We start from the raw sequence: 20,003 nt of genomic DNA, 5'->3' as shown, positions 1-20,003 counted from the left end.
AAGGCATCCAGACTCTCAGCCACGGTCCCTAAAATGACCAGGCTTTGGGCCCACTCGGCTAAACACCGCCTTGATCGTCAATGGCGCCGCCTAGGGGATATGCCGTGTATTCACTGTGGAAGGCGTCGATCCCACCAGGGGGCTGCCACCTCTGGGGGACACGCTTGGGTTTTGTCTGGCACCCAACTCTTCTCTCTGGACTGGCGGTAAGCAATGGCACCCAGAGGAGAAAGACCGTACTACCGCCACCTTCCTGGACCGAGCTTATGCATGCGGTATGCACGTTCGGACCCTGGCGAACGACATGGCCTTCGTGGCAGCTTCCATGGACAGGCTGTTGTTCGAGAAGGAATCCATTTCAGGGGACGAGCTCCGGAGAATCCAGGCCTCTACGGCGGCCTTTCAGAAGATGCCGCGTCTCGTGCAACGTCTCGGGTCTCATGGAGCTGATGGAGACGCAGAAGTCGTCGGCCAAGGTTCGTGTTCGCTAGCTAAAAAGGCTAGGCTAACACTAGCTTCCTCGGCCACCGGCCATCGTTCACCGCCCGTGTCAAGTCGGCCTGGTTCGAACTCTTCAAACGCACAGGTGAGTGCTGGCCGGCTTAAGGGACTTAGTTTCCCAGCGGCCTCTGAAGCTGTCGTCTCTGGCAGCAATGTTGCACCGCCTGCCTCTGGGAGGTCCCGTCGATGTTCTCCAAGCGCTTGGGTGAGTGTCGTCACTGGAGGCCATTTTGCTTCGTCTGAGTCAAATGAACCCAGTGCGGCTGCACCGAGCGTCACCGTGTCGAGCAGTGGACTACATCTCCCGGTTCCCATGCTGATGACGAAATTCACGACCCACGGTGTCTTCAGCGAACCCGGACGGCGGCACCCGGCCCTTTCGGAGGGTGCCCCCCGCACATACCAGATGAGGTGGGCGGGCATTTTCTGTCTCTGGCTCAACCCCTTACAGACTTTCACTCTGTGTGGGTGGATTTGTGCGGCCCCCTCGCCCCTTGGTTAAACAGATCATTAAGCAGGGGCTACGCACTCCAGTTCTGTCGCCGTCCCCCCGAGTTCACGGGAGTCCGTCTCACGTCTCCTCGCTCCCCAGCAGAGCGTCTGTGTCTGGAGCAGGAGGTGGAGTCGCTCCTTCGGAAACGAGCTCTCTCTGGTGCCTCAGGAGGACCGCGAGAGAGGGTTCTACTCTGTGTACTTTCTGGTCCCCAAGAGATCGGGAGGTCTCAGACCAATTCTGCATCTGCGACGGCTGAATGCCTTCATCTCCTCGCGCTCGTTCAGGATGCCGACAATAAAGCAACTGCTCGAGTGTGTCAGGCCAGGGGACTGGATGACCTCCGTGGATCTGATGGATGCGTACTTCCACGATCCCATCCTACAGCGCCACAGGCGCTACCTGAGGTTTACAGTGGGGGACAACTGTTACCAGTTCGACCAGCTGCCCTTCGGGTACTCCACGGCTCTTCTTTGAAGGTGGTGGATGCTGCGTTGGAGCCGCTCAGATCTGTGGAAATAAGAATCCTGACATATCTGGATGACTGCCTCATTCTAGCGGCTTCGGAGAACAAAGCACGACATCACACGGAGATGGTGCTGCGGCACATCACACGTCTGGGCTTTGCGGTCAACCTCCAGAAGAGTATGCTGCAGCCCAGCACTTGCACTCAGTATCTGGGGTTGCTTCTCGACTCTCGGTCCATGATAGCGCGGCTGTCAGACGAGAGGTTGTCGAGACTTCTCCATGCTGTGACGGTGGCGAGAAGTGCCAGAGACTGAGAGTGAGCGAGGTGATGACCTTATTAGGTCTCATGTCGGCGGCTCACTCGGTAGTCAAACTGGGTCTTTTGCACATGAGACGCCTTCAACGTTGGTTTGCGCGTCTCAGGCTCGACCCAGTCAGGGACAGATCGAAGTTTGTGGTCCTTCCGGCCCAAGTTCATCTGGATCTGATCTTTTCGGCCTCCAGCAGTCGTCTCCACGCTGTACATAAACCTGTTGGAGTTGTTAGCGATGGAGAAAGTGCTGGAACACTTTGCGCCGCGTCTGGAAGGTCATCACGTGATGGTCAGGTCAGACAACTCCAAGGACGGTTACCTACATCAACCGCCAGGGGGGAGTGAGAGCTCCCTCTTTGCACAGAGTGGCAGCTTACATTCTTCTGTGGGCGGCCTCTCATCTTTTATCTCTGAGAGCGCGTCACGTTCCAGGTGTGCTGAACGTGGACACAGACAGAATGTCCAGAGGAGGCGTGTCAGCGGAAGAGTGGGGTCTCGCGCCACACATGACAGAGGCGGTCTGGGCTCGCTTTGCGGCTCCGGTCGCGGACTTGTTCGCATCAAGGATGAACTACAAAGGCCCTCTGTGGTTCTCCTTCAGGGCGTCGGACAACCCCACCCTGGGGGTGGATGCTCTGGCGCACGCGACGTGGCCGCAGGGACTTCTGTATGCGTTTCCTCCACTGAGACTGTTGATGCCGTGCCTTCTTCGTGTGAGGACGCAGAAGTTGACGGTGATCACGGTGGTCCCCGACAGTCCCGGCACCAGGTGGTTTCCAGACCTGGTCAGCTTGGTGGCGGGTCCACCCTGGACGATTCCAGACTCTCACGGTTTTCTGGTGCAGGATCAGGGCCGGCTTTGGTTCCGTCCTGTCCTGGGTCGACCTCTCAAGGTCTGGTTGCTGAAAGGGTGAGACTGCTGGACATTGGGCTGTCGGACGCAGTCATCCAGATGGTGCAGAGCGCCAGCGACTAACAAACTTTACACTTCCAAGTGGCGGGTGTTTGCTAGCTGGTGCGCAGCGAGACAGCTTTCGCCGTCTGCTTGCTCTGTGGCGGAGATCTTGTCCTTCATGCAGGAGCTGTTGGACAAGGGCCGGGCGGCGTCTACACTCAATGTGTTTGCGGCCGCCATTTCGGCTGGGCACCAAGGTTTTGACCGGGTCTCCGTGAGGAGTCACCCGGTCATTTAGAGATTTCTGCTTGGCGCTCGGCGCATTAGGCCTCCTGTGAGGAACCTAATTCCGCCCTGGAGTTTGCAGGTGGTTCTAGAAGGGCTCTGGAGACCTCCGTTCGAACCACTGGCTGCCGCTTCGCTGGACATTTTGTCCTTGAAGACGGCTCTTCTTCTGGCCTTAGCTTCAGCTAAGAGAGTGGGCGATCTGAAAGCCTTGTCTGTGAGCCCACGGTGTATGTCTTTTGGTGAGGGTTTGACCTCTGTGACCCTTCATCCAAACCCGGCTTTTAGACCGAAGGTCATCACGGCTTCGTATCGGTCTCAAATCATGATGTTGAGGGCCTTTTATTCCCCACCTCATCAGTCTGATCAGGAGGCTAGGATGCACCGGTTGTGCCCAGTGCGGGCCCTAGCTTGCTACGTGGACAGGACAAAGGACTTTCGTCTGACCGATAGTCTGTTTGTCTGCTATGGAGGGAACCTGGGAGGCAAAGCTGTCACATCGCAGCGCCTTGCCCACTGGGTGTGTATGGCCATGTCTGCTGCATACAAAGCTGAAGGCTCTGTGGCCCCAGAGGGCCTCAGGGCTCATTCAACTACGGCCATCTCCTCATCTGCTGCGCTTTTCGGAGGTGCTTCTATGGAAGACATCTGTCAAGCTGCTTCTTGGTCTTCTGCTTCGTCCTTTGCTCAGAACAATCTGAGAGACATGACGGACACTTCAGTAGCTCACACTGTGTTGTCTGTTCAGGGATCGTCGTCCATGGCTGGACCCTCTGGTCGTTGATTTGGTTCTTTTCTCTCTGGTCTTCTGTAAGGCCATGCTGGGAGTGAACTAATCCCTACAGCCTTCACCGGGGTTTTTAACCAATAGCGAAGGCCGTTAGAGGGCGGAGCACATATGACATAGAAATGATGGTTACTCACGTAACCCAGGTTCTATCAATATGTGCGTAGCACTCTAACTGGCTGCCCAGCAGGCCTGTTTCCGCTGAGTTCCAAAGGGAGCAGAACGGCGGGCGCAGGGGAGAGTTATACATAGTGGGTGGTGCCTTCCTGGGCGGAGAGCCAATCAATCAAAGTCTCAGGCCGAGGCCAGTGCCTCGATGTGGATTAACCAATAGCGAAGGCCGTTAGAGGGCTACGCACATATTCATAGAATAGACTAACCATCATTTTCTAAGGAAGTGCACCTGTCAACAGGATGTAACTGGTGAAACAGTTGAATCTCACAGTTCTTTGTGAATGTCTTTGTGGATCTAGGGGGCAGCTCCAAGGGAAACGCAAGCTGTCTGCCGTGTAGGACCATTTTGATCTCCTGTTGGAGAATAATGTATTTATTATTTATTTATTATTTATTATTTATTTTATTTCGATCTGTGTGTTTGTCTCAGATTTCCGACTTGTCTTGTTCCATTCTAATTCAAATGATTTTACAAGGTATCATTTAATTTAGGAAATTTAAAAACGTTGGATTTTTCACATGATGGCACATTTTCACATTATTTAAAAATATGGAATAATAATGAATGCAAAGAATTATTTGATATTAATATATATAGTAGGTCATCAAATCAGTGTAAATGTAGAACTCGGTTGCCTGCAGGGATTCTTAATGTCCAGCAGATGTCACTATTCAGTGACACAGTATCAACACAGTATCAGCACAGTGTGTCACTGTGTCGAAACGCTTTTTCAGGAACAGCCAGGCAGCAGCAGCACCAATGGGCTTGTGAGACCAGGCGGCGGCTGCGCGGGGTGCTTCCCAGATGATGACGAAGGGGGCGGATACATCGGGAAATCTCGGATTGTTGTAGTCGGATTGTACTTGGTACGAAGAACGTGATGGAGAGAATCACTTTTTTTCGATTTATTGGCTGATGAATTGGAGGCGGGGGAACACTTCTTTATCAGAATGCGCTCAGAGAAGGTAAGTAGTTTTGTCGAATCAAGAAAAGGCAAGAAACTGCCAGCATCAAGTCAAATTACCATAACATTTTGAATGTGATGACATTTCCTTCATTCTAAAAATAACACTGTTTATATATATATATATTTGTCGCCATGAAACAATCCGTAGGTTGTAACGGACTCTCCGTAATTTTCCCAGGTCAGTTGATAAAGTAATTTCTTTTGAGGAGGACGTAGTCTCCTTATTCAGTCCGTTAGACTTCAAGAGCCATTTCAGACTAAGAAGAGAACAAGTGGAGGTTGGTGACAGAAGTTTTCTGTTTGACTTTATTGCCTGTCATTTCCTCTTTCCCCTCGTTTCGACCTGTCCTTTGCCCGTTTGTAGGTGGTCATCAGGTTTCCTAGCTTTTTTGGACCTTGCATTTCTTTATATAAAGCCAACTTGTTTTTGTGGTGGAGACCAAGGAGACTGCGTGTGAAGTCCCGCAGCAGAAAGGTGGCATCATGTGTGGACTCTGTAACATGAATGTTGTTCAGAATTACAGTGTGTCATCCCCTATAACTCTGATTCAAACAGTAACTCTACGTTTCTATTTTGATGAGGTGGAAGTGGAGGGGACCTGAGTGAGGTCAGGAGGACCTTCATGAGCTGAGGTCTCTTCAGGTGACTGAGGAGTCAGCTCCATGACACTGGGACCTGGGGGCACTATGGAGAACGTGTCATCCAAAGCACACTATACACTGATATTGTCCGCTATTGAATGTACTTCACCTAAATGACGACGTGCATCTCTGATATGTGCCAAAACCCCAGAGGCCAAATTATTGTCAGTGCAGAAACACATGAAGATGAACATGTGTCCAGCTCTAAGGCTGTTCTTCATCTTTACTTCGTGAAAGAGTCTAAATTATTGTAACAGCTGTATTCCATTCTCTTTCATGCATGTCCACTACTTTATGACCAAACATGATTCACAACTTCTTGTACATGTCTAGAATTATCTGTTGCACATTTATGCACTTCTACTCAGTAAATGTGCAACATGGTATTCCATAGTCCATGTTTTACCTTGCCATCTTCAGTCTTTCAGCAGTCTCCTGTGTCCAGACCTGCATCTGGACACAGCATCACCAATAGTGACCTTCTCCATCACGTGTAATCAAAATAACCCAGGTTTGGTCAGTTCCTTATATAGCTAGTCAATACGCACACGCTGCACACCTGCCTGGTGTAAAACCAACATGCTATGGAAAACCTCAAGCAAATGAAGTTCATTATTGTAGTTTCTTTTTCTAACAAATGGTTTTAATTGCTGATTAATACTCTGCAATGATCCAGTGAAACAGCAGCTTCAGGCAGCAGCGCAACTTGAAATGTCTCACCTTTTTAATGTGTTTCTAAGCAAATGGCAGAGGTCAAATTGTATTTCAAACTTCAAACTGTCATTTAAACTAGAACTCAAGCTGACATTCCATGGGAATTTTGCAATTGCTTTCCAATGCACTTCCAGGCGGAAGTCACACTGGCGCAGTGGTTCAGAAGCAACTGCGGGGTGCCTGGATCCCACCCCTGTTCTCGGGGCTCTCTCTCGAGATTTGGTGGTGATGACGTCGGAGCCCAACAGAGCGATTCTGGACACCCCGACTTCCCACAATGTGTGCATGTGGCATACCATGGACCAAACCCCTCCGAACACATACTATCTATAAACCATATAAACCATAAACCATATAACCAGCATAGCTCACCGGAGGAGTGGGGTCACTCAGTGGTGCTGCATGGTGTCGAGACCTAGCTAGATTAACAACAAAGAGATAAATTGGGGTACTGTGTGAGCCAATGTAAAAACGACATCTAACAATCCAAACCACCAATTACACTATAACTTTATTCAAAAAAATGCAGCTCACACCCACAAAGCGCTTCACCAATAAATTAGCTAAGTCACCACGTGTGACCATTATTCATTAAATACAGCGTGTCTACATCCTGGGAACTAGTTGCTGCCTCCATAAGTGATTTTATTGTTAATGTTCAAATCCCACATTCAGCAAAAATTCTGTTTTTAATTAACGACTGCATGTTTTGCTTGACAAATCTTTCAGTAAATCATTTAATATAAAAAATAGGTGGCCGACCATACGCTTAGTATTCAAGATGTTAACACAAGCAACAACCGAGGACACAGAAAGAGAAAAACAAGATATTTTCTATATATCTTATGAACCACAAGTTGAAGGAGGGAGCGGCGAGAGAGGGAGCCGGGCAACTGCAGTAACTACCCCTGGCTCACCGGTCTGTGCTGGTCAATGGTCCGGGCTTCCATATCTCCCAGCTGGACCTTGAATCAGGTGTTGTTTTTCATGTGCACATGGGAGACCCAAAGAAACACTCGCCGGAGATCTGGAGTTCCAAGAGCCTCGGCGACTCTCTCCCGTGCATCAGCTCAAACGTTCATCTTCCCTGCCAACATCCACCCAAGACAGTCTTGGCAAGGAAGATGATGGTCCAGGTCTTGGACACCACACCCCTTAACTTTATGAACCCTATGAAGGAGTTGATCGTCAGTGTTCATCCTGCCATCTCTCTGTCCACCAGCACTTATTAAGTGCTATTTTGGGTTTAAGTCCTGGGACCCCTTTCAGTCATTGCAACACCTTGAGACAGTGTCCTTGAGACCCCAAGTATGTTTACCTGTCATGATAAGCGAGAAGCTGCTATTTAAAGCAGCAAGTTCACGTCCCCCTTGACATCCAGTGTTAAAATCAGTTAAACACTGATTGAATTTGTATGACAGTATCGATAATACACTTATTTAGCACATAATGCTGACACGTGAATAATGCATCCTCTGAGACAAAGAAAACAATGCTTTTCCATGTTTTTAATCTCTGTGCTAAAGTAACAAAAATGTCAGGTTTCGTGTTCGTTTGTGCTTTTATTGTTGTACTTCCTGTCTCCCCGCTTCCGTGTCTTCGTCTGTCCTGCTCCAGCTTAATGGTGACAAACAGCTGGGACCCATTCCGCCGATGATATCTACCCTTCTGCCCACTGTGTTGTCGCTAGATGGTCTGCTGCTGATACGTGGTATGATCTCTTGTTGCTACTCTGATTCTCTTGTCCCTGGTTTGTCTTTCCTTGTTCTTGCTCCGCGTCTCTCTTGTTTCTCTTCATCTATACCACTGTCTGTTTGCTCTTTCCTCAGCTCCGCATTTGCTTCTTTGAGTGTTTGTTTACTCTTTCTGTGAGCTTTTCTGCTAGTTTTTCCTTGCCTAGAGTGTTTGTTTTTCGCTTCTGCCAAGCGTCCTTTGTTATATTCAGCCTCGTGAGTGTATTTACCGAGCGCATAGTTTTCTGTTGTCCCCGTTTTACAGTGCAGTGTAACTCACGCCTGTTTTCTGTTGTAGGTTATTCCCCCACCGTTGGTGTTGTGTCCACCGCGCTCCACTTTGGTGTCGCCGCCCTCAGTTCATTGTTTTTGTTCGTGTATTATTTTTGTATTAAACTTCTTGATTAACAGAAACCTTGCTTGTCTCAAGTCATCTGCGAATTTAAAACCATATGAATTGAGTCACCTTACAACTACACAATGACAGAACCGTCTAGCCACTGAACTGACTCAGCAATGGTTTTGAATTTGCAGAAGGCTGTAGGCTCCCAGGGCACTAGAATCTCTAATTTAGAGAGAGTGACTCAGGGTTTCCTGGAGCAGCTGCAGAATATTTCAGCCCATTGTGAGCGATCTTCGCCTCCTCCTACTGGAGCAGACTCAACCTTACCTGCTCCAGTCGCTGCTTCTGCTCCTGCCCCAGTACAACAACTATTCAATGTTCGAGAGCTGACCATTCCTACGCCAGAGGTTTATGCAGGTAAACCAGGCTTCTGTAAGAACTTCTTTTTTCAATATTCGCCTGTCTTTGACTCTCAACCCTCACTTTTCCAGACAGACAGAGCCCGGATTGTATACTGTATAAACCTTCTCTGCGACAAGGCCAGCCAGTGGGCAGCTTCTCTTTGCGAGTCAAGACTCTCCCATTCTGAATGATTTCCACACATTCTCCTCAGAGAGGCGTCGAGTTTTTGATGCTCCCTTCAAAAGTGGCTCTTGCGCTTCCAAGCACTTAGTATCTGTCACTCAAGACATCCCTAAGGAATCGGTATCCGAATATTCGATCCGCTTCAGGATCCTAGCAGCCCAGACTGGATGGAATGAACCAGCACTCATGTCCATATTTATTAATGGGCTAGCCTCCAACATACAGGACCAACTCTCTCTCCGCGACGAACCCAACTCTCTGGAGGAGCTCATCCTCCTAGCTATTGGAATAGATAACAGGATCAGAGAGCATTCCAGAGAGAAACGTCCCACTCACCACATGGTGTTGCCGGTTCCGTTTTCTCCACCTACAACTAACCCTCAGCCCGAAGTCTCCTCCTGACTTGAAGACTCTGAGCCCATGCAGGTGGGGAGAATGAGACTGACACTGGAAGAACGCCAACTCCGGATCTCTTGGGGCCTTTGTTTATATTGTGGTCAACCGGGTCACATCATCCGTGTTTGTCCGGTCCGTCCTAGAGGCTGCCGTCTTCCACTCGTCTCCCAAAATAAGGTCAGTAAAACACCTATTAGAGTGGGAAGAATAATTTTTTCTGCCTCCCTGCGCAAGGGAGAGACGAACTCTCCGGTCGAGGTGTTCATAGATTCAGGTGCTCATGATAACTTTATCGAAGCCTCTTTTGCTGACTCATTATCCGTTCCTCTTGTCAGGTTGGACTCCCCTCGCTCTCTTTCGGCAATTGACGGCAGTCTGCTCCCACAAGTCACCCACCGCACCTCCCTCCTGACCCTCACACTGTCTGGAAACCACTTTGAGGTGATCTCGTTTCTGGTTCTCCCTGCTTCTTCTTCTCCACTCGTTCTCGGTTTTCCCTGGCTCTCCACACACAATCTGCAGATAGACTGGAGACGGTCCAAGATTGCTGGCTGGAGCACCCACTGTCATGCTCATTGCCTTAGGTCTGCTCCTGGTTCCCTTCAGACCACCCCTTCCTCCCCACCCTCACCTCCGGATCTCTCAAAGGTTCCTACCTGTTACCACGATCTTGGGGAGGTATTTAATAAGGACCAAGCTCTCTCTTTTCCCCCTCACCGCCCTTATGATTGCGCCATCGATCTAATTCCTGTGGCTCCTTTCCCCTCGAGTAGACTATATAATGTCTGCCCAGAGAGAGAGTCAATGGAAAGATATATAAATGAGTCCCTAGCAGCTGGTTTGATTCGCCCTTCCTCCTCCCCTCTGGGTGCGGGGTTTTTCTTTGTCAGCAAAAAGGACAACTCTCTTCGTCCATGCATTGACTATCGCGGCTTGAACCAGATCCATGTTAAAAATAAATACCCACTTCTGCTCATCGACCCTGCTTTAGAGCCCCTAAACCAGGCAACTATTTTTTCGAAACTTGACTTACACAATGCTTTTCATCTAGTTCGCATCAGAGAGGGAGACGAGTGGAAGACCGCTTTTAAGATGCCTCTGGGTCATTTCGAATATTGTGTCATGCCATTCGGGTTAACTAACGCTCCTGCCGTATTCCAAGCACTTTTAAATGACATCCTCAGAGATATGATTAATCATTTTCTATACGTCTACTTGGACGACATACTGATCTTCTCAAGGATGGAGGAGGAACACAAGGAGCATGTGCGGCTGGTCCTACAAAGACTTCTGGAAAATAGACTCTATTGCAAAGCCGAGAAGTCTGAGTTTCACATGAAACAGGTCAGCTTCCGGGGATTCATATTGGGAGAGGGACGCCTTCTTCCTGATCCTGCAAAAATCGAAGCTGTGGTAATCTGGAAGACACCGAACAACCGTAAGCAACTCCAACAGTTCTTGGGCTTCGCTGACTTTTACAGACGCATCATCCGAGATTACAGCAAGGTTGCTGCTCTACTGACGGTGCTCACCTCCACTGAGATGATTTTCGTCTGGACTCCTGAGGCTGAGGAGTCTTTCAACAAGCTCCGGACTCTGTTTTCCTCTGCTCCGATCCTGCGTCATTCTTACCCTTCCCGGCAGTTTATCCTGGAGGTAGACGCTTCAGATTCAGGAATCGGCGCTATCCTGTCACAAAGGGATCCGTCTGACCAAAAGGTACACCCATGTGCTTTCTTTTCCCGAGGATTGTCAAGTGCGGAAAGAAATTATGATATTGGCAACCCTGAGCTCTTGGCCGTTGTGGCTGCACTACAGGAGTGGAGGCACTGGTTAGAGGGGGCTCAAACCCCTTTTTTGGTATTCACAGACCATAAAAACCTTCTGTACCTCCAGTCCGCCAGACGGCTCAACTCTCGTCAGGCTCGTTGGGCTCTTTTTCTGGGAAGATTTAGGTTTTCCATAACCTACCGCCCAGGCAGCCAGAATGCTAAACCCGATGCTCTGTCCAGACTCCATGAGAATCCTCTCTCCCAAGAGAAAATGGAGACCATTGTTCCTGAGACCTGTATCGTTGGATCGTTCCAAATCCTCACATCGTCCTCCAGCTGGTCTCTTACAACCTCTGCCTCTGCCTCTTTCTGGCCGACCTTGGTCACACATTGCCGTCGATTTTGTCAAGCGCTTGCCCCCGTCTGCAGGTATGACAACGGTTATGACCATTGTGGATAGATTTTCTAAGATGGCACACTTTGTTTCCCTTGTTCCTGAATCTGGTGGTTCTGCATCGGATGCTGCGGAACCGTCTGCCAGATGGCAGGAGGGAGAACAGTGCATAGTTTGCATGAGTAGAGTCCGCGATGATCCTTTGTGCCCTGGATAAGCAGCGAACATCTGCTATATCCTTGATGGCAGGGAGCGGGGTCCCGGTGATTTTCTCCGCTGTCCTCACCACCCTCTGCAGAGACTTCCAGTCTGATGCACTGCAGCTCCCAGACCAGACGGAGATGCAGCTGGTCAGCAGGCTCTCGATTGTCCCTCTGTATAAGGTGGTCAGGATGGGGGGGGGGGGGGGGGGGGGGGGGGGGGTGTTGTGCTGCTGCGCTGCTGTGCCTTCTTTGCCAGGGAGGAGGTGTGGAGTGACCAGCTAAGATCGTCTGTGATGTGCACACCCAGGTATTTGGTTGTACTCACCATTTCCACAGCCCTGTCGTTGATGTAAAGAGGGGCATGGCTGTGTCTTGATCTCCCGAAGTCCACGACAATCTCCTTCGTCTTGTCGAGATTCAGGGCCAGATTGTTCGTCTCACACCAGTCCACCAGATGTTGCACCTCCTCCCTGTAGGCCAGTTCATCATTGTCCTGGATGAGACCCACAACCATTGTGTCGTCCGCGTACTTCAGGATGTGGTTGCTGCTATACTTGGGGCGACAGTCGTGGGTCAGCAGAGTGAACAGCAGTGGGCTGAGGACACATCCCTGAGGGGAGCCGATGTTCTGGGAGATAACACTTGACGTGTTACCTCCTACTCGGACAGACTGGGTTCTGTTGGTGAGAAAGTCCAGCAGCCAGTTGCACATGGAGGTCTCCACTCCTAGTTGCTCCAATTTATGTACCAGGTCCTGTGGGATGATGGTATTAAAAGCTGAGCTGAAGTCCAGGAACAGCATCCGAACCAGAGTGTTCTTCTTCTCTAGGTGCTCCAGGCTCAGGTGGAGAGCAGTGGAGATGGCGTCCTCCGTGGAGCGGTTCGGCTGGTACGCAAACTGGAACGGGTCGAATGATGCGGGGAGTATGGAGACGATGTGGTCCTCAACCACCCTCTTGAAGCACTTCATGATGGTGGATGTTAGTGCAACGGGGCGAAAGTCGTTCAGACACGTGGTGGTCGGTTTCTTGGGCACAGGAATAATTATGGCCGACTTGAAACATGGAGGGACGACCGCCTGGGTCAGAGAGGTGTTGAAGATGTCCGTGAGCACTTGGGACAGCTGGTCAGCACATTCCTTAATCAGTCGTCCAGGAATGTTGTCAGGGCCTGCAGCTTTACTTGCGTTCACCTTCCTCAGAGTTCTCTGCACCGTAGCGGTGTCCAGTCTGAGCGTCTGTTCGTCAGAGTGGGGGGCAGCTTTCCTCGCAGGGTTGGTATTGAGAGCTTCAAACCTTCCAAAGAAGTTATTCAGCTCATTGAGGAAGCTGATGTCGTCACGGCAAGGAGGGGGAGAGGCTTTATAGCCTGTGACCGTCTGGATGCCCTGCCACAGTTGTCTGGTGTTGCTGGCATTCTGAAAGAAGCCTTGGACCTTCCGACTGTGGGTGCGCTTCGCTGCCCGGATTTCACGGTTCAGATTCGCCCTGGCTGATCTGAGTGCCGTTCCATCTCCAGATTTGAACGCAGCATTTCGCTCCCTCAGTCTATCACGCACCTCTTTCGTCATCCAAGGCTTCTGATTGGCCCGAGTGACGATGGTCGCATACTCCCCCACGTCTGTTTGCTGATTGCAGTCCGTAGCAGCATCCTTGAACATGCTCCAGTCAGTACGCTCGAAACAGTCCTGAAGGGCTGATATGGCTCCCTCTGGCCACACTCTCACTGTCCTCACTGCTGGTTTCTCTCTCATGAGCAGGGGCTGGTATGCAGGGACCAGCAACACAGAGAGATGATCTGAGGAGCCGAGGTGAGGACGAGGGACAGCTCTGTACGCCTTCTTGATGTTGGTGTAGACCAGGTCCAGGGTGTTCTCCCCACGAGTAGCGAAGTCCACATGCTGGTGAAAGGCTGGAAGCACAGTCTTCATATTGGCCTGGTTAAAGTCCCCTGCCACAATGAAGACACTCTCTGGGTGTGTGGACTGCACGTCGCTGATGGCTTGATGGAGGACACTCAGGGCCTGTTTGCAGTCAGCGCTTGGAGGGATGTACAGGGCCACCACTGTGATGCTGGTGAACTCACGTGGCAAGTAGAAGGGTCTACATTTCACAATCAGAAACTCTATGTCCACACAGCAGTGACTGGAGACCGGAGTTGTGTTGATACACCAGTTGTTGTTGATGTAGATGCAGACACCCCCTCCCCGGGTTTTACCTGTGAGCACGTTGTTCCTGTCCGCCCTGAACGCTGTTAGCCCTTCCAGGCTAATGGCGGTGTCCGGGACAGAAGAGTTGAGCCACGTCTCCGTGAGGATCAGCACGCAACAGTTCCGTGTCTCCCTTCGGGTGTTCAAGTCCAGTTTCAAATAGTCCAGTTTGTTTTCTCGCGAGCGCACATTAGAGAGCAGGACCGACGGGAGCGGCGAGCGGAACGGGTTAGCATTTATCTTAGCCTTAATTCCGCCGCGGCAACCGCGCTTCTGCTTCCTCTCGCACCGCCTCCGATGTCCCCCGTGATGATGATCCCTGCTGCTGGGGAGGGGCTTCGCTGTGCTGTAGGACTCTGAATCTGACTGGCGGGGCTTCGCTATGCTGTAGATCCTTGGATCCGACCGGTAGAACAGACCGAGGTCGTGTAGGGTCGTCCGTGTCTCCGCCCTAACGGGATAAAAGCCGTTGAAATCCCTCAGATTAATGATCGTTTGCCGGTCATATCCTAATAAACGCATTGCGCCGTTTCCACTGTTTGTTCGTTCGTTCGTTGATTGTTTCATTTTCATTGTATTATACATACATTTGGCTTTGTTACCGGGAGCCTCAGTAGCCGCTGCCTGACAAGGCGCCGCCATCAAAGCGATACGCGATTGACTGGCCCTGAGGAGCAATACTGGATCTCCCGCTCCCTCATCCTCGACCAAGACTTAATCTCAAGTTTCACGGCACCCACCCAGACAAGGCTGGAAAAGTGCCTAGAGGCCCTCCTCGAAGGGGGTGTACTGTTAGGTTTCGTGTTCGTTTGTGCTTTTATTGTTTTACTTCCTGTCTCCCCGCTTCCGCGTCTTCATCTGTCCTTCTTCAGCTTAATGGCGACACACAGCTGGGACCCATTCCGCTGATGATTAAATGGAGCCCGTATCGAGGCCCGTCTCGTTTTTTCCTCATATCACAAGACCGAAGGCAAATGAGGCCCCATTTTCAGCGATCACGTAACTGGCTCGCGTCATGATTCGCGCTCCTTAAATAGGCACAGAAAAACCAGGAAGAGTCTTTGATCATTGCTGTGCTACTTCGACTGACAGAGAGTGACGATGGAGCCACCCAAGAAGCGAAGAACATATCTCCCACAAAGGTATAACAGACAGGTATAATGAAGCACAGGTCTCTATGTGGTGAGGAGGAAGGAAGATTATGATGCTGGTTCAGATAACTGATAAAGAATCCACGATGGTTGGCCGGTCAGAGCACAGGAGTTCAAGAGATGTGTAAACTGTGTGGTTTATTTGTCCAAGTTCTTGATATATAGCTCATTCTTCAGGACACTGGCTAGTTGAGCCGCTACAAGTGCTGCACAAAGCTCCAAGCGCGGGATGGACTGAAGGCGCTTTGGGGCCACGCGTGAGCAGGCTAGGATGAAGGACAGGTGCCGTTGGCCTTGGCTATCCTCAGTTCTCAAATACGCCACAGCGCCATAGGCTCGATCAGAAGCGTCAGCGAATATATGGACTTCATATGTCACACCCTTGTGACTGACATCCTTCGGAAGGTATGGCCTAGGAAAGGTGATGTGGCACAGTAGGTCCAGTTCCGCTTCCCAGCTACACCACTCTTGTAGGAGTTCTGCAGGAAGTTCAAAGGAGGAGTTCAAAGCCCCCAGAAGAAAGGAGTTCACTCTGTTGTCTGTTGTTGAGCAAGCGCACTTGGTGGAACATCCCTTTGATGTCCCCGCTGATGGCCACAGGGTGCTCTCGGAACCTCAGTAAAACCCCAAGGAGCGAAGCACCAAGGGTTGGACCAGACAGCAGATGTTGGTTCAGCGTCTGTCCGAGGTAGGAATGGGAGCAGTTGAAGACCAAACGATTGTTCCCATTATGGTGCACAAGGTGGTGGGGAATGTACCAGCACTCCTCTGGCGGTTTCGCTTCTTTCACTTCTTGCACGGCGCCAGACGTGATGAGCTTCTGCATTTCTGCACAGTAATCTTTGGCTTTCTGAGGTTCTCTGAGGAGCCGACGTTCCGTACTGCGCAACAATGGCATGACGGACTCCTTTGGGGCATGTAGCAGTGGCATTTTCTCATGACGCAGTAATGGAGTTGCATATCTGAAAATACCATCCACCTCTACCCTGGCAGTTCTGGACTTAAGCAGTGCAACAGTATGATTATCAAGCTTGGAGCGAGTCACTTCTCTCTCAGGGTGTTGGGGTACGACATCCAGTTTCCAGAGTCTCTCAACATGCTGGAAAATCTCATCCAGGTGTGGTGGGGAGGTGGTCAAGAGGCACTGCGTACTGTGAGATAGCCCCCCCGTATCTCGAAGGGGACCTTGAAGAGTCCAGCCTAGCCTTGTATGTACAGCAGCTGGCCCCCCGGGGGGGCCCAGCCTGACTGGCTCAACCGGTGTTATAAGGTGAGGTTGATCAGAACCAATCAGCAGGAAGGGGGTAGCATTCTTAAAGGCCGGGATCGGAAGACCATGCATGTGCTTAAACTTCCGTTGGAGACGTTCCATTGGATAGGTGTATGGGGCAAGGCTGAGGTTGTTAGCTGTATGGATGGACGATCCACTGAGGAAACTTGGAATGACACAGTTTGTCCATGCAATACCTGGACATCGTGGCGAACTGTTCGGAGAGGGAGGTTTTCTGGACTGCCGTTCATGTTCAGACATTTTGCTGCTTCTGCGAGCAGCATTGTCCTTTCATTGTCCTTTTCGTGTAAAACAGTTACTGTCTGCCTTCCTGCACGACCCTCCCCTTTGGTGGTGAACCTCTCCTTACCACTACGCACAGCGACATGACTATCATATCCCTGACACCAGGATTCATACCGAAGCCACTCAGCTAAGTCAGTCAAGGTGTGACTAGTTATGGAATTGTAATGGTGTCGGCGAAAGTCTGCCCGCAGTTCTGGGGGAAGCTTACTCAACAGCCTAGCAACGTGAGAACCACACTTGAGTTCAACTTCCCCTTCTGAACCTAGTGTCTGTAGAAGACCCACCAAGGACTGAATCTGGAGGGAAAACTTCTGAAAGGCTGTGCTATCTCCACACCTGACTTCTGGAGCTTCAAGAACTGTGGCTATTGTCCGAAGTGCCAGCTGGTGAGGTTGTCCAAACTTGTCATGGAGAGCTGCCATGATCTCAGTGTAGGGGTTTGGGGAATTCAAGTAGGCGTCCGCAATCAGCTTGGCTTCTTCCAGCTTCAGATGGTCGAGCAGAACTTGATAGTTGAAGAGCTCAGAGGCTGTTGGAGGAAGTAGGTTCTCCAGAGCAATATGTAGTCGAGAGAACTCACTGGGGTCTGGTTGGATGAATTTTGGAATTGTTGGGGGGGGGGGTCCTCTGTAGACCTGATCTACTGGAGGAGGAGGGGCAAAACTGTGGACGGGCTGCTGAGACTGGTGTTGAACATAGGTGCTGGATGCACAGTCATTTGCGGGTGGAGCTGGGAGGGGCCGAATCTGATGTGCATCAATATTCAGGTTTTGCATGCTGTGACGAAGGTCTACAGTTGGTTTCAGGCCAGGGTGGAGGTTCAGGCCAGTCTCCTTCATCCTCCTCTACTGATAGTTCAAAGCTGTTACTCTTCCCTGCATGCTTTCCAGGTTGACCCATAACGGCATGCAAGGAACGGGTTACATCCAGTAGTTCTTTCATCTCCTTTTGTGTCTCATGTAGCTCCTTCAGACCTGATTCGAAGGCTCTTTGGGTATGATATAGTCGGGAGCTCTCGTCATAGCTACTTCTTCCTTCGTAATGTGGGTCCCAGTCTGGAGAAGCTGACAAATCGCTGTAAAGCTCACTGTCCTGGAAGCGAACTGAAGCAAGCGGAGGCATCTCATAATGAGCCGCATCCTCATGGTAGCGTCCGTAGTAAGGCGGTGATACTTGTCTCCTCTGGGTTGGGGTCTCCCATGATTGAGGTGTAGGCTTGCCTGGTGGAGGACGGTCTTCTTGCCGACTGCCAATGTAGTCCACTTGGAAGTCCTGGAATCTCGCTGGACGTTGTGGTCTTCGCTTTGGCCGCACGTCCGGGTACATCTCTCTAGGGTCCATCGTAGATTCTTTATCCGGCGGAGGAAGGAGGAGGACGATGATGATGCTGGTTCGGATAACTGATAAAGAATCCACGATGGTTGGCCGGTCAGAGCACAGGAGTTCAAGAGATGTGTAAACTGTGTGGTTTATTTGTCCAAGTTCTTGATATATATATATATATATATATATATATATATATGTATATATATATATATAGTTTCTGTGAAATAACACACAGAAGACAATTATACAAAATTATACAAATTACAATACAATGGTCACACCTTAATGGACAAAACATGTCAAAGAAACCGATTCTCATTCCGTGGGAACGGGCACCATCGTGTGGTGGACAAACGCCACTACCCGCACACGGTCCATTGGATCACGTGACCACTTAACACGCCGCAAAGGGCGGTGGCTAATTGCTGGAGCGTCCTTCGTCGACGACGGACTACTACTACTATATCAAATGCACACAAGGCAACGCACACAACTACGGACTAACCAAACACTGAAAGGCAACTATGGTGAAAACAAACACTTACTTTGGTCATGTACTTGGAACTTAAGACAAAAAACCCAGGAGGACGAGCGGCAGCCAACTACTCTCAGAGCGAACTTCAACCACTACTGCGCATGTCAAAACTGCCACGCAACGTGTGACGTCATCTTAAAGGGAGCCTTCTGTACACTATGTTTGTGACACATGATATAATAATAATACATTATAACATATATGTAGATAGAAATTTTAACCCCCACACCCCCAACACTCATTCTTCAAACAATCTTTTGGTTTCAGGTGAAGTGCTTGCTCTTCTCGAAGGAGCTGAGTTACACAAACAACACCACATGCATGTTGAGGCAGTACCGAGCCTTGAATGAAAATGAACGTGCACAACCCGCGCCAAGTAATAACCCACAATCATTTAAAATGCCATGTCCCTCACTGTGGCCGAAACATAACAACATGATCGAATGTAATGTGTCTGTGTAGGTACCAGGAAACATGCTGTGGATCAGGCTTCGGTTGCCATGGTTGTGAAGGATTCCCAGCCTTTCACACTGGTGGAAGATCAGGGATTTAGGAGCCTCCTGGATCTCCTCGAGCCTACCTATATTATTCCAACTAGACAGGTGAGTATTGTATATCCATAATTTATGCTGTTTGTTGTATGGTAAATGACAGGTGCCATAGTAGTGGGCAGCAGTAGATCAGGTGGTTGAGCAGGTTGTCCAATGACTGCAGGGTTGGCGGTTCAAATCCCGCTCCCACCAAGTTGCTTTCATAGTGTCATTGGGTTAGACCTAATCTCCCTCGCCTCGTGTGAATGAACTCTGAGGTGCTTTGAGTGTCATGAAAAGCGCTATATAAATCTGAGGCATTATTGTTTATTTTATTTTCCAGGCTCTAAAGGCAATGGTCGAGGAGAGATTCCATGCCGAAATGCAGAAGGCAAAAGAAGAGGTCCAGAAAGCTAAAGCTTGCAGTCTGACTGCAGACATGTGGACCTCTATGGACATGGAGGCCTATCTTGGTGTGACGTGTCACTTTATTACTGAGGAGGACACTCTGAACACCATCCTGCTGGGAGTGGAACACTTTCCACAGAGCCACACAGCAGAGAACTTAGCCCAGGCAAAGACAAAAATTATGGCAGAATGGGGAATAAAAGATTAGGTCAAATGCCTGGTCACAGATGCGGCATCCAATATGATAGCCTGTGCACACACTCTTGGTGTAAGGCAAAGCATATGTGTTGCACATTCCCTTAATTTGATTGTGCGAAAGTCATTTGACCAGGTCCCCATATTGTCTGAAATAAGAGCAAAAACCAGAAAAATTGTGGCCTACTTCCGGACCTCCACAACTGTTAAAGAACGCCTTGGCCACATGCAAGAGTCCATGGGAAGACCAAAACATAAGTTGCTAATGGAGGTAGAAACACGCTGGAACAGCACACTGCTTATGCTCCAGCGTGTCTTTGAGCAGCGGGAAGCCATGGGGGCTGCCCTTGCTTTACTGTCACAACTCACATCCAGTGACTTCAAAACAATTGAAGAAATCATTAAAG

The 20,003-nt window shown here is 50.0% G+C and overlaps 1 protein-coding gene and 1 pseudogene across 1 annotated transcript; both read left to right on the top strand.

Annotated features, from left to right (window-relative positions):
* Positions 1 to 277: 277 nt before the first annotated feature.
* LOC128757228 (uncharacterized) lies at positions 278 to 2,968 on the top strand (annotated as a pseudogene).
* A 12,718-nt stretch (positions 2,969 to 15,686) lies between these two features.
* LOC128758049 (uncharacterized) lies at positions 15,687 to 19,761 on the top strand. Its single transcript, XM_053863826.1, has 4 exons — positions 15,687 to 15,714; positions 18,731 to 18,839; positions 18,926 to 19,065; positions 19,337 to 19,761. Exons 1-4 carry the CDS (start codon positions 15,691 to 15,693, stop codon positions 19,607 to 19,609), a joined length of 546 nt encoding a protein of 181 aa, XP_053719801.1. The 5' UTR covers positions 15,687 to 15,690; the 3' UTR covers positions 19,610 to 19,761.
* Positions 19,762 to 20,003: the final 242 nt, after the last annotated feature.

The sequence above is a fragment of the Synchiropus splendidus genome, chromosome 4, assembly GCF_027744825.2.
Source record: "Synchiropus splendidus isolate RoL2022-P1 chromosome 4, RoL_Sspl_1.0, whole genome shotgun sequence".
In the NCBI taxonomy this organism is placed as follows: domain Eukaryota; kingdom Metazoa; phylum Chordata; class Actinopteri; order Syngnathiformes; family Callionymidae; genus Synchiropus; species Synchiropus splendidus.
Note: the sequence above shows the minus strand (reverse complement) of the source record. Positions and strands in the feature narration are given on the sequence as shown.